This window comes from Gymnoscopelus braueri (genome assembly GCF_963280865.1).
Source record: "Gymnoscopelus braueri genome assembly, chromosome: 5".
Classification (NCBI taxonomy): domain Eukaryota; kingdom Metazoa; phylum Chordata; class Actinopteri; order Myctophiformes; family Myctophidae; genus Gymnoscopelus; species Gymnoscopelus braueri.
Window position 1 is genome coordinate 9429239 of NC_137606.1, and position 14071 is coordinate 9443309.

The 14071-nt window shown below is 41.0% G+C and overlaps 1 protein-coding gene across 2 annotated transcripts in view; it reads right to left on the bottom strand.

Annotated features, from left to right (window-relative positions):
* Positions 1-431: 431 nt before the first annotated feature.
* Positions 432-14071, bottom strand: part of LOC308085076 (tsukushi-like) — a 147164-nt gene continuing 133524 nt past the window's right edge. Inside the window, exons 2-4 of one of the 2 annotated variants that reach the window (XM_080428135.1) lie at positions 12878-13036; positions 2549-2872; positions 432-1530 (exon numbers count right to left, since the gene is read on the bottom strand). In XM_080428135.1, the coding sequence (XP_080284261.1) occupies positions 790-1530; positions 2549-2872; positions 12878-12886 (1074 nt within the window). In that variant the 5' untranslated portion in view covers positions 12887-13036 and the 3' untranslated portion in view covers positions 432-789. Of the gene's footprint in view, positions 1531-2548; positions 2873-12877; positions 13224-14071 lie in introns of those variants that run through there. The other variant, XM_080428134.1, reaches the window with a different exon arrangement.

Sequence of the window (14071 nt, forward strand, 5' to 3'; positions counted from 1 at the left end):
TGTTTTTTTGTCGCTACCCCGTGGCTGCAAGCGTCTTCAGCAAAATATCTATCTCGACTTTGGAAAAATAATATGAATCATGTTGACGTAATGGCGGCCATAGGCCGTGTGGGCATGTCAAGCTGATGCTTGCCTGCAAAATGCATCATGGGATGTAGGAACACTGAGAAAGGCCAAAACAGACGGCCAAAACAAACAGTTGAATACTCTAATACATTTTCAGCCCAAGGACCCCCTCTCTGAGAGCGAGATGAAGCAGGGACCCCCAATATATATTGCATGAAATTGTGTTGCAGATTAAACCTTTTCATAGATGTTGGACTATGTGTATTATGATATGTTAATGTGTATTTTCAGACATTTAACCACTTAAACCGTCAATAGCTGATCTACAAGCTCACAACGCCTTGCAGCGTGAGGCGTTGTGAGCTTGTAGATCAGCTATTTTTGGCTAAAGTTGTCCTTAGAATAGGGATGCTAGGGTTCAAGCGATTAATGTAAAAAACCAAGTTCCTATCACACAATGATTTGGTGGACCTCAGTACCTTTGAGGACCCCCTAGGGGTCCCGGACCCCCTGTTGAGGACCCCTGCTCTAATAGACTATGACCACCATCAGCAATTAACAGAAATGCAAAACAAAAGCATGATAGTGTCCCCTTAAGATCAATAATGAAAATGACAGGAATAACCCCCAAAAAATGGTTTGCATATACTTCCAAGAGTACAAAAAGCACAGTTCTGGCACAGAAATGTTTGTTACGCTCCTTTTCTTCAACAAGGCACAATCTCATGACGCAATGCCCTTGACGTTACAGCTCAGCACGTCATCGTGTGTGACCTGCCCGAGCTGCCAATGGAACTGCCCCTGTTTGCGAGTCCTCCAGCAGTGGATGCCGTGTCCCAGTGTAATGTCCTTTATGCTGGGCAAATGGCTCAGCAAGTTACTTGGCAAGGATGTCACTGCGGAGTTGGACAAGTTCAGCTCCAGCAGGGAGTCCAGTCCACTGAACACCATGGGGCTCAGCGTCTTCAGCTTGGGATTGTTGGACAGATCCAATACCTGAAGGTTCTGCATGCCCTTGAAGCTGTGGGGTTGGATCTCCTGAAGCTCGTGGAGACTGCTGAGAGACAAGTGAACCAGGTCCTTCAGTGAAGCGAAGGCCCCCTCTTCGATGCGGGCGATGGGGTTCCCGTCCAGGTTTAGGTATCTCAGTGGAACGGCTTCCAGTCTGGGGACGGCGGTCAGCCTGTTTCCTGTCAGAGTCAAGCTCTGGACGTGGAGGACTCCTCCGGCCTGAGTCCTGGAGACCGATGTTAGCAGGTTGTTAGACAGATCCACGCTGACAGGCTCGCTGTGAGCCTTGGTGGTGAACGCGTCCATGTCAAACTCCTGGAAGCGGTTGTGGCTGAGGTCAACCTCTGCCAGAGGGAGGCCAAAGAAGCAGCTGGGTGGGAGGCTCTCTAGGGAATTGTGGCTCAAGTCGAGAGTCTCCAGGTAACGAAGCTTGGACAAGGCTTTTGGACTTATCTGGAAATTGGAGGACAAGGAGGACATGGAGTTAAAGAAAGACATGACAAAAGGAGAAGAGGTAACAGAAAGAGGACAATGGACAACACATTGAAGAGGAGAAGCGAGGAAAAAAGACACTGCAAAGAGATTAAGTCATTAATAATGGATCAGTGAGTTCCGAGGCATCCACGTACAGTATTGGGTGAAAACTGCAATATTAAAAAGTATAATCATATATACTGTATGGCAGAATTACATGGAAAATCTGACTATAACTAAGGAAGATGGTCTAGTACAGTGGTTCTCAAACTTTTTCACGTCAAGGACCCCCAAATTGACACTTATTAGCCCGCAGACCCCCATTTCAAAAGATATGCCAGGGACTCGCATAAGAGAAGATTTTTACGTCTCTAGAAGTGATTCTCAACCATTTCAATTTCAAGGACCCCCAGTTTGACATGCATTAGGCTACGGACCCCGATTTAATGGCATTTATATCTCTCGGACCCCAATTTATATCGTAAAATCAATGTTAATTTAACAGTTACAGAGCCATAAGGGTCCATTTGGTTCCTAACTATCCATCATTTAGCTGGAGAACCAATGGTCTAGTACATTGTGGTTTTGACCAGCTTTAATATCAACTAATTCAATTCCAAAGATCAGAGTATCAGTCCCACATCACAGGTTTTATTGGAGCACTCAATCCAAAGAATTGGCCTAGTGGGAACTGGGAAGGTCTGTTCTGTCATTTAAACAGACTTTAAGCCAATTTGTTCTAACATGTTTAGTTCTTATATTTGCCTCTTTCATTGTTCTGTAACCCTGTTTTTTGACACATGTCTGAGTTATTTATTACTAATGAAGTTGTCTTAAATTTACTATAATTTTATTGTCCATTAGTATGGGCAAGTTTATACTTTTTTTTTTTTTTTTTTACCACATGTCGCAACAATGCAACATGCGAATATTTAGATCTGCTATTTTCACGAATTTGATTTCATTTAATTACTGCGTGATACTCCATGAGACAGACCTGGGTGATGTGGTCGCTACTGAGATCCAAGCTGACCAAGGTGGTGTAGCCAGGACCCGTCAGCATGGCATCGCTGAGCGGGCCCACAGTGTTGGAGGACAGGTCCAGGTGAGCGGTATCCAGAGGTATGGGGATAGGCATGGTGGTGCCGGACCCCAGCGCCCTGCAGTCCACCCTGGTCAGGCTGAAGCTGTCGAACAGGCCGAAGCTCTCCACCTCACAGTGGCAGGCAGGGTGACAGTTCCTCACTGGAGTGCCAGCAGCATGGACGTCCACCACCAGCACCAGAGACAAGCCCAGCCACATCAGGTGTGCCATTGTGTTCTGAGGAAGTACATTTAAGCTCCAAGTATCAATACTGCAATGTAGAAATACTCTGTTACAAGTGAAAGTCCGGAATTCAAAATGTACTTGAGTAAAAGTACAAAAGTATTGGTATCAAAATGTACCAAAAGTAAAAGTACTCTTTATGCAGAATGTCCCGTTTCACAAGGTAATCAAATGTATTAAAATCTTTCGAAAATAGCAGTTCTACAAGCTCACAACACGTCGCATCGTGACGCGTTGTGAGCTTGTAGATCGACTATTTTCAAATGGCCAAAGTTTAAATCGGGCTGAAGAGGTTATGTATGTTTTGTAATAATAATTCAAATCTACAAAGTAACTAGTAACTACATTTTTCAAATAATTGCACAATATTACAATAGTAGAATATTTGTCCATGAGATGTAGTGGAGTAGGAGTAAAAGTACAAAAAAATAATCCAGTAAAGTAAAAAATACCTCAAAACTATACTTAAGTACAGTGCTCGAGTAAATGTAGTTAGTTACTTTACACCACTAACCAATGCATAATTTTTTACAGCTTGGCAAAGCTGTCAAAACAGACGCTGCAACTAGTCGTCACTTTCTCCCTTTCTCCCTTTTCTCCCTATTGGCTAAAGGCCAGCCAATGAGGGGGTCGGCAATGGCTTCCCATACTCTGAACCAAGCCCCCAGAACCACGGTAGAACAGTGAAGAATTTACAATTTCATGTAGGTTCACTGCTAGCCTGATCTCCCCAGAACAAGAGTCCTGAAGCCCCGCTAGCTGGCGTAGCGGCTGCTCCTCCTTACACCCCACATGACCTAAAGTGGTTTGATCTGACAGACCAACATCCTTAGATCCCCATGATGCACTTGCTAGTGTAGTGGAGAAAAGGCCTTCACTAGCATGGCTAAAAACACACATTTTGTAAAGAAACAACATCCTGAAGAGATAGTTGATACAAACATATCGTATTTATGAGGAATGGGGTGGGAAACAGGGCATGTATTTTGTTTTTTTTACTCAAAAAATTCACAATGCACCACAACAGGTATAGAGCAGGGAACAACTACACAAGACTCGTTTCGCGTAACCAGACTAACTATTCCACAATCTCATGTAAAGTCTGTAAGTACACCTCCTGAATGCTATGTAGTCTGGAAGTACAACCTCCTGAATGCTATGTAGTCTGGAAGTACAACCTCCTGAATGCTATGTAGTCTGGAAGTACAACCTCCTGAATGCTATGTAGTCTGAAAGTACAACCTCCTGAATGCTATGTAGTCTGGAAGTACAACCTCCTGAAAGCAGAGAAAGGAAGCTGTCATCTGTCCATCGTCATTTCCGTTCTACGTTATTTTAAAATATCTTTAAAACATATTCTTGAATTCCCATTTCTGCAAAGCAGCAAACTATATATATGCTTCGACTATTTAGATTTACAGTAGGAAATATCTATGTGACTGCAAAGACGCGCGCGCGTGTGTGTGTGTGTGTGTGTGTGTGTGTGTGTGTGTGTGTGTGTGTGTGTGTGTGTGTGCGTGCGCGCGAGTGCGTGCGTGCGTGCGTGCATGCGTGCGTGTGTGTGTGTGTGTGGGGGGGTGGGGGGGGGGGTGCTCCAGACTCCAAGATGGAAGCGTTTGAAAATTGTGGGAGGCAACCGTCTGACTCGCGAGACTAACACAAGACAGGACAGAGCTTTATGGTACTTAACATGGCAGAAGATCAGCTTCAGGCTATGTGGACCTAGACAGCAGTGGTAATAAAGTAACTAAGTACATGTACTCAAGTACTGTACTCAAGTACAATTTTGAGGTATTTTTCCTCTCTTAAGTATTTACAATTTTCAATACTTTTACTTATACTCCGCTACATCTCAGAGGCAAATATTATACTTTTACTCCACTAAATGTTTTTGACAACTTTAGTTATTAGTTACTTTGTAGATTTTGATTGTTATTTCAAAGCAACCTACTTATAATACCTCATACTGTATATACATTTTGGCCATTTGAAAATAGCCGATCTACAAGCTCACAATGCGTCGCAAGCTTGTATGTCCCTATGCTATGTTCAAAAGATTTGATACAGTTTAAACATATGCTGCCTTGTGAAACGGGACATTCTGCATAATGAGTACTTTCTACTTTCGGTACTTTAAGTACATTTTGATACCAATACTTTTGTACTTTTACTTTTTTGTAAATTTTGAATTCCGGACTTTTACTTGTAACAGAGTATTTCTACATTGCAGTATTGATATTTGTACTTGAGTAAGAAATGTGAGTACTTTTTCCACCACTGCTAGACAGTATATGGCTTCTGTCATGGGAAAAAAAGTAACTGCAGTCCTTTCTTTTTCTCATTTGATGTTTGAAGGTTTATGAGGCCAATTAAAGTCTAGAGAACCTTTAAGGCTGTAAAGAAATCTGCGGGAAAAACTCAACCACAAAACAAAACAAACATTAGTTTATTTTAAGAAACGTAGAAATTGTTTCATATGTCATAGGCGTATGAGGCTATTCCATGAATACAATGCTTCAATACGGAGGTATAATGGTTCGAAAATATATGGACCATATCATGGACTGATAGACTGATGACGTAACTGAAAGAGAATCGGAGCGACGCTTAATAAGTGTCCAAGATAACGGCTTTGCATGTCTTTTTTAACATCCATGTTGACGTGCTCCTGCACCAAAATCACAAAGTCTAAACTCCTGTACAGCTACAGTAAGTTACATTTTGAGCTTAATCCATGTACACTGCTCGCCCCCCTGCACTCCACTTAGTAACATTCCACATCAAAATCACTAACCTTCATCTGCCCAGCTTAAGGTCTCCTCTCATTTGCCGTTTTAGGGGAAATTGGAGAATAATGTTCCCATGTGAAACATCATCTTTAAGCTCTTTGTTCAACCTCTTTTCTGTAAGGACTTTTTTTGTTTTATGTAAATCATGCAACTTGACTTGAGCGGCTCTAATTTCTCCCCCCAGGGGAGGGAGGGGGGGATTCTTTGATCCTTGATCAAAGACTTCATTTGCACATTCTAATTGTGCACAATGCAATGACAAAGCAGGTAAAACAAGATAAAACATATCTTCAGCAACTGATTAATGAGGCCTGGCTTGGACCTCTAGGTGCGTTCAGCTAGACTCAGCCAGAACTACTCATCATGGAAACATAGACTCACTCTTATTTACCAGCTAAAGCTCAGTTACTGCATCGCTGCAAACCACAGGAAGAAATCCTCTCTAGAATGTAACCAGTAAATGCGATCAAATGAATGCTTTTGGATAAACCATGTCAGAACGCAAGTTATGAGCAGCTAATCTCAGAGAGAAGCAGGCTAAATACATGCTCATTAGAGAGCAATTTAAACTAATATCTACGTTAAAACAAGCACAAAACCATTCACAACACAACAGCATAGGTCTATTATAGTACTGTACCTCTATTCACAGCCGTCACCAGGCCCTTCAACAACTGTAAAATATCGTAAATGTCGACAGCCAGCCGTCTGAGAATATACGTGCACTTGTACGGTTAGTTTCCCTTGAATATGCGTGTCTCACCTAATCTGCTGTTACACAAGCTTATCAAACACATTAGGAGCACTGTAATAGATCAGATATACTCCTAAACACACACGCACAATTTGGTCAGAGGTTATCATTGTGTAACTCTGTGAAACTAAGCAGGCACGGTTAAGCCTATAACCGAGGCATGACTTGGCACAAAATTAATAATTAAAGGCCCATGTTTAGAATGTAGAAATGAGGTTTTACATTCACAATACATTCTGAAACAGTATGAGCTGTGTTATATTTTCAATGGGAAATGTGCTTTTTGTCCTTTTGTTTTTTCACAATATAAGTCAGTTTTACTACAATGTTTACTTACAGTATTACAACTTATTACAGCCACAACACAGTAAGTACCTTTTACAAATGATGTGCTGTATCTGTCGTCTGTCTGAGTCAATCATCTACACCAGTGGTTCACAAACATTTTCATGCCAAGGACCCCCAAAAAGATTATGTAATTGGCCGTGGACCCCCATCTCAAATATGTTGTTCCAGAGACCCCCCAGAAGCAAAACTTTGAGTTACAAATGTTCGCTTAAAAATACATATTCAAATATTCACGATTTTTCAAAAATAGCAGATCTACAAGCTCATAGCACGGCACTCAGTGCCGCGCTATGAGCTTGTATATCTGCTATTTTTGAATAGCCAAAGTATAAAAGGTTAAAATTATTGTGATGCTATATTAACACATTTTGCTGGGGACCCCCTGGTACCCCCCAAAGGACCCCTGGCGGTCCCCGGACCCCATTTGAGAACCAAAAAATTTAACTCAGAGAGTTTTTACAGTTCAGAGAATAAATAAAAAATGCCTCCACTGCTATTAAGTATTTTGGGATGTTTGTATCATCTTTGAAGACACAATTCAACATAAGTGCAGTGCACTTAAGTAGAGCACTCTAATAACATACTGTACAAAAGTTACAGAACTCATTGTAAAAACTTGAGACAGAAAAAAACACTTCCTTATTATGCAAATTAGTAACACATTAAAAAATATATATATGCATTTGATGTTGATTTTCAATGCACAAATCTCACCCTAAAAAAAGGAAAATGTGTATCATGATAAGAGAGGGAAATATATTTTCACCAGTAAGGATTTGTAAAGCTTTGTAAGAAAAATGAAAGCATTATTCAGACTAAAGCTTTATACAGTACACTTTATACAGAGTAGTTATGTAATATGTTATGTAGTTGTGTGTGTGTATACTCCTTGAAGTTCAACATGTGAGCAGATTCCCATTCCAAAGATCAAAGTCTAATCAAAGGGATGTTGCTGATTTGTTTTGTGCAGTGCTTTGGCTTTGACCGTTGCAACTGTAACAAGGTAATTTACTTCTAAAAAGTCTTGCAATGTGTAATGTTTTATTCATTCACCCCCACTTAATTTTGCAGCTGTTATAAAGGATGGTGGTTGTAATTTTCATTCCATTCCATTGGGTATAGCGACATAGGCTACCAGTGTGTGTGTGTGTGTGTGTGTGTGTGTGTGTGTGTGTGTGTGTGTGTGTGTGTGTGTGTGGTGTGTGTGGGCGTGCGAGCGAGCATGTTTTTGTTTTAAAAACCTGAGTCATTTGAGTTCGCTTTGACCTCCACGTGAATGGGCATGACCGCCTCGTATGACTGTAACATCAAGTACAAACAAGACATAACCTCCTAAATAAAGCTTAATGAGATTTAGGGCTATCTCGCTGCCATGCTCTTATCAAGCAAACCATTCTTCCTTTGGAATGCATAAACGTCTTAACAGGGAGCTGAGACAACATCCTGGTCTCTCTTTAAAATGTAGCATTTTGTTCCAAACGTGAAATGTTGTTCATTCATCATTTGAACAACTTTGAAAGTTCAAATTTACAAAACTATAAGATAAGATAATACGATTTGCACCATAAACCCACTTAAACCTCAGCAGAAAATTGCAGATGACAAGCGTTCACAGCGAAGATATTTACTGTAGAGTGAAAACGGAAAAGACACTGGTATAACCCATTGAGACCGGGAAAGCATCTATCTATCATCTATAGATTTTAACCTCTTTAAACCATTATCTTATACTTTGGCTATTCAAAAATAGCAGATCTACAAGCTCATAGCGCAGGCGGCACTGAGTGCCACGCTATGAGCTTGTAGATCTGCTATTTTTGAAAATCTTGAAACTTTTTGCAAATCTTTGAATATATCTTTAAAGCGAACATTTGTAACTCAAATCTTTGTGGGGGGGTCCCTGGAACAACATATTTTGAGATGGGGGTCCGTGGCCAAATACATATCATTTTGGGGGTCCTTGACATGAAAAAGTTTGAGAACCACTGATATTATAGCAACATAAGATTAGGATTAAGGAGACATTTGTAGAATCCCCAGAAGCAAAGATTTGAGTAAAAAAAAATTGCTTATAAAAAATATATATATATTCAAAGATTTGCACAAATTTTCTTGATTTTTCAAAAATAGTAGATCTACAAGCTCATAGCGCGGCACTCGGTGCCGCGCTATGAGCTTGTAGATCTGCTATTTTTGAATAGCCAAAGAAATCTAAAAACTGACACAGATGCGTTCCCGGCTTTAATGGCATAAAGCACTGAGGGACTCAAGTGGTTAATCTTCCATTGTTTTCAAGGCACCGGCAGAACTCTCATTTCCGCTTTTCTTGTTACCTCATTTGCTCTTATAAAAATAATGACTTCATCGTCGGTGAAGAAGGTTCCTATAGGATATCATCATCATCCATCCAACCCCAATGTTTACAAGTCTGTCTCCCCTCACGCAAGCTGCAGTATAAGGCCATAAAAAGTCAAAAACGTCTGCCTTGTCAAGAAACCACACCCAAGCCATAATGTACCCACTAGACCAGTGGTACTCAACCTGTGGGTTGGGACCCCCAGGGGGGTCCCCACATGATTTTGGGGGGGTCCCCATGATGACAGTGAAGTGACAATTTAAGGACTTTTGACACCTTTTTTAATTCCTTTTTATTTATTTTTTTAAGAAGGAAGGAAAATAAAAAAGACATTACTGCATCAATGAAAAAAATATCTACACAACGCCTCGCTTTGCGAGGCGCTGTGTAGATATTTTTGTTCGTCCCATAGCTCGCGGGGTTCGTCCCATAGCTTGCGGGGCCATCCCACAGCTGGGCAGCCCCGTAACCGAGCATTGGCAAATTATAGGAGGATATCAAGTCACTCTAGTTATCTTGTCAGAATCCCCCCTCCATTTGGCTTTGTAGCCTTGTCTCTCTATCTCTCTCAATCTCTCCTTCTTCACCTATTATATTGCTCCATCTGTTCTTTAAAGGGGATCGTGAACTTTCAACACCAGGTGTGCCTCCCAAACCTTTCACCAATAAATCTCAGTTAACACCAATCTGCTGTTAACACCGGCTTCAAATCAAGACACGTTCTCTAACCACAGTAATTAGCAAAATGGCAACAGCAGTTAGAGCGGCAAAGCCCCTTTATAGAGGCCAATTGGCACAGTGGCCTTTGAAGTCCCACCCTGATAACCATCTCACTTTCTGGGTTCCTTTTGACATCTGAATCTAGTGTGTCTGTGTGTCAGTGGTAGACAAAGCATAATACTCAACAGTGGTGGAGAAAGTACTCACATGTTTTACTTAAGTAAAAGTATCAATGTGCAAGTCATGTGCTTGATTTTGTTTTAGTACAGTAGGCCTACTCAAGTAAATGTACTTAGTTACTGTCCACCACTGATCTGTGTCCAAGAAATCACGAGTTATTTATCACTGAAGAATGCTTTCACCTAAAAGAACTGATGCAGGCAGATAGCTGATGCACTCCATCTAGATTGTGATCTAGATACTGTGTGGACATGTTCCCTTTGGATTAGAGTATTGTATTTGCATAAACAGTGCATAGACAGTTCTGAAGAAAAGGGAACAAAACAAACACAATATTACCAACAATAAAAGTATAACTTGTTAAATGGCCTCCCACAACGATTCACTGTTAAATTACAAACTTGAGGAATGGACAATATTATGATTTTCTCACTTTAAATAATCTCATACTTTTTTATTTATATAATTTATATGAATTGACAGCAATGTGGAATCCATTGTGGTATTGATACTTTTACTTAAATAAAACATTTGAGTACTTTTTCCACCACTGGTCATGATCAACAAAATGTATTTCAATTAAATGTTATGACACTACAGTTAACTTTTTTCCCCTTTACTGAATAGGGAGATAATGTTGTTATTATATGGCTTATTATTAGCTATAGGAGAGAGAGAGAGAGAGAGAGAGAGAGAGAGAGAGAGAGAGAGAGAGAGAGAGAGAGAGAGAGAGAGAGAGAGAGAGAGAGAGAGAGAGAGAGCTTGATGGCACCACAGTCCACAGCAAAGGTGTGCACACTGCACAGTCACACTAAATGTCACTATAAAGCGTGAGATAGTAGACTGCGCAGCTGTTCATTATCCACAGACCCTGCATGGGTTAACTTAAAACACGCCTTATAATTTCATTAAAACCAGTGGTGGAAAGTAACTAAGTAAATTTACTTAAGTACATTTTGAATTCCGGACTTTCACTTGTAACAGAGTATTTCTACATATTGAGACTTTTACTAAAGTTTTAAAAAATTGTACTTTTTCCACCACTGTCATTTTGATTAAAACAAACAAACAACATGTTTGTACACAGACATACAAGAAGCACACAGACATACAGTCAGCCCCCCCCCCCCCCCCCCCCCAGCAGGACTTTTTAGAGGCGGGCAGACACAGACAAGAGAAGCCTACCTATGCAGATCAGGTTTCTTTTTGCAGCCGTGGCAGTGTGTGTGTGTGTGTGTGTGTGTGTGTGTGTGTGTGTGTGTGTGTGTGTGTGTGTGTGTGTGTGTGTGTGTGTGTGTGTGTGTGTGTGTGTGTGTGTGTGTGTGTGTGTGTGTGTGTGTGCGCGCGTGTGTGTGTGTGTGTGTGTGTGTGTGTGTGTGTGTGTGTGTGTGTGTGTGTGTGTGTGTGTGTGTTTGTCTCCGCATCATCCCCCCGTCCCGCCCCTTTCCGCATGTCAATCACAGCTCCACATGTCACTCCATCAACACAAGTTATCAGGTCGACAGTCAGTGTTGCCAGGTCTGCTTATTATAAGCCACTTTGGGCTTTGTATTTTTTTGAAAAGTCGCAAGAAGTTGCGGCTTGGGTTGCAGTTTCTTTGGGCTTGTTTATGTTTCCTTATGTTGTTTAAACCAGTGGTTCTCAAATATTTTCATGTCAAGGACACCCAAATTAATATGTATTTGTCCTGCCGCCCATCCATCAAAATAGAATAATAATATATATAAGTTTGTTTTGAAAATAGCAGATCTACAAGCTCACGACGCGTGAGCTTGCTATTTTCAAATAGCCAATGCAGATACGTTTAAAGTGCTCATGTGTCCTGTATATAGTCGCTTCTTTTGGGCTTGTTTTCATATAGGTACCTGGTTGCTTATTTCTCTCGCAGAATCTGGCAACACTGCCTATGCAGTTTGCGTTCCAGAAGACAAGTAAAATACTTTTGCACTTTTACTCAAGTAACGTTTTGAACACAGACATTTGTACTTGTAACAAAGTATTTCTACATTGTGGTAGGCTATATTTGCTACTTTTACTCAAGTAAAATAAATATCTGAGTATACTTCATTCCACCGCTGCTCAGTCAGAGCCTGCTCAATGTGAAATGTGATCTGATCCAGAGAGCTCTGTGCAGCGGTGTCCGAACTACTGCTACTGGCAGTGGTGTAAAGTAACTAGGTACATTTACTCAAGTACTGCACTTTAAGTACACTTTTGAGGAACTTTTACTTTACTGGAGTATTTCCAATTTTCAGTAGGCTACTTTTACTTCTACTCTACATCTCAGAGGCAAATATTGTATCTTTTACGCCACTACAATTATTTGACAACCTTAGTTACTAGTTACTTTGTACATTTTGATTATTATTACAAAAACAATACATTAACCACTTCAGATATAGACATTTCGGCCTTTTGAAAATAGCCGATCTACAAGCTCACAATGCATCAAGCTTGTAGATCTGCTATTTTAAAAAGATTTTCATTTTTGAAAACTTGTGAAATGGGACATTCTGCATGACGAGTACTTTTACTTTTGGTACTTTAAGTATATGTTGATGCCAACACTTTTGTACTTTTTTACTCGAGTACATTTTGAAATTCCTGACTTTTACTTGTAACACAGTATTTCTACGTTGCAGTATTAATACTTTTACTTAAGTAAAAAAAAAAAGGGGGGAAAAGAGTACTTCTTCCAACACTGCCCAGAGCCAGCTCAATGTGAAATGTGATCTGACCAGCGGTGTGTCCGAACTGAACTACTGGATACAAAGTACCGCTCTGTATAACGGTTACAGCTAACCGTTATAACCGTGTTCTAACACTCTCATGATGTAATAACGTCTTCTTACCTTGACCATGGTGTATAAGAGAGAGTGAAGAGTTGGACAGTCCACTTCTATTCATATACTTCACGGAACCGCGCGATCCGCTCCCATTTTCTTATCGTCCACTAGTTCACACAAGAGAGCTGCACTCACTAGTTTATAATGTCAGTTTATCACCTCTGTCTGTCTGTCTGTCTGTCTGTCTGTCTGTCTGTCTGTCTGTCTGTCTGTCTGTCTGTCTGTCTGTCTGGAGGAGTCGACTCGCTGCTGTTGTTAGCGATGTAACAATGAAGTGTCAGGAGGAGGAGGAGAGACTGCCGCTCCTCTTCTTCTCCCATCTCTCTCTCTCTCTCTCTCTCTCTCTCTCTCTCTCTCTCTCTCTCTCTCTCTCTCTCTCTCTCTCTCTAAAAGTCTCCCCTGCTGTGGGTTAGTAGTTTCCGCCGCAATCCACTCCTTTTTGGAGCAGAGAGCAGCATAATGCACGTTTGGGCACGCTGTATGCTGCTCAGTGCTGCTGCACACAATACGCACTCTAGTGGAGAGGCCGTAGAAAAGCCACATTAAATGAAAAAGAGAAGGAAGGGAGGGGAAAAAAAGGTATTATGCAACAAGGCGGCGGGTTTGTTTGACTCATTCATGATGAGTCTCATTTGATGGTTTTCGTTTTATGGGGAAACTCGTAAAAAAGAAAACTCAAGCCTAGTCTGCTGTGTATGGATATAGACCGAGTGGCATGGGAGTTATTGGGAGATGAGAATTGGTCCATGTCATGCAAAGTAGATTCCCACTAAGTTTGGGAAACAATGTTGCCAAGGTTTAAGGTTTTATGTGGCCATGATGGATACAGCCTTCTTTCAAGAATGCTATAAAAATGACCATTTTAGTTTGAAATGAGCTTTGTTTTTTGTATTGTTTCGTATTTGTATATAGTATTAGATTTTCAGGCCGCTACGCGGCCTTCACAACTAGTCCTATGTTGCGCTGATAAGAGCAATGGTCACCAAGTATGGCCATTCGATGTGTTAAACACTGCTATAACACTGCTGGTGAGCAGTGATGCACTTTCAGCACCCAGGTCCACTGTCATACCTGTGTGACCTTGTGTTCGGGAGGGGGGCGGGGCTTCAGTAATTACAGCCTGTCCTGTATAGACCACCTACACATTTGAAGCCTTTAGCATACTGGGAACAGTACTTATGGGTGTTTAAACCCCACCCA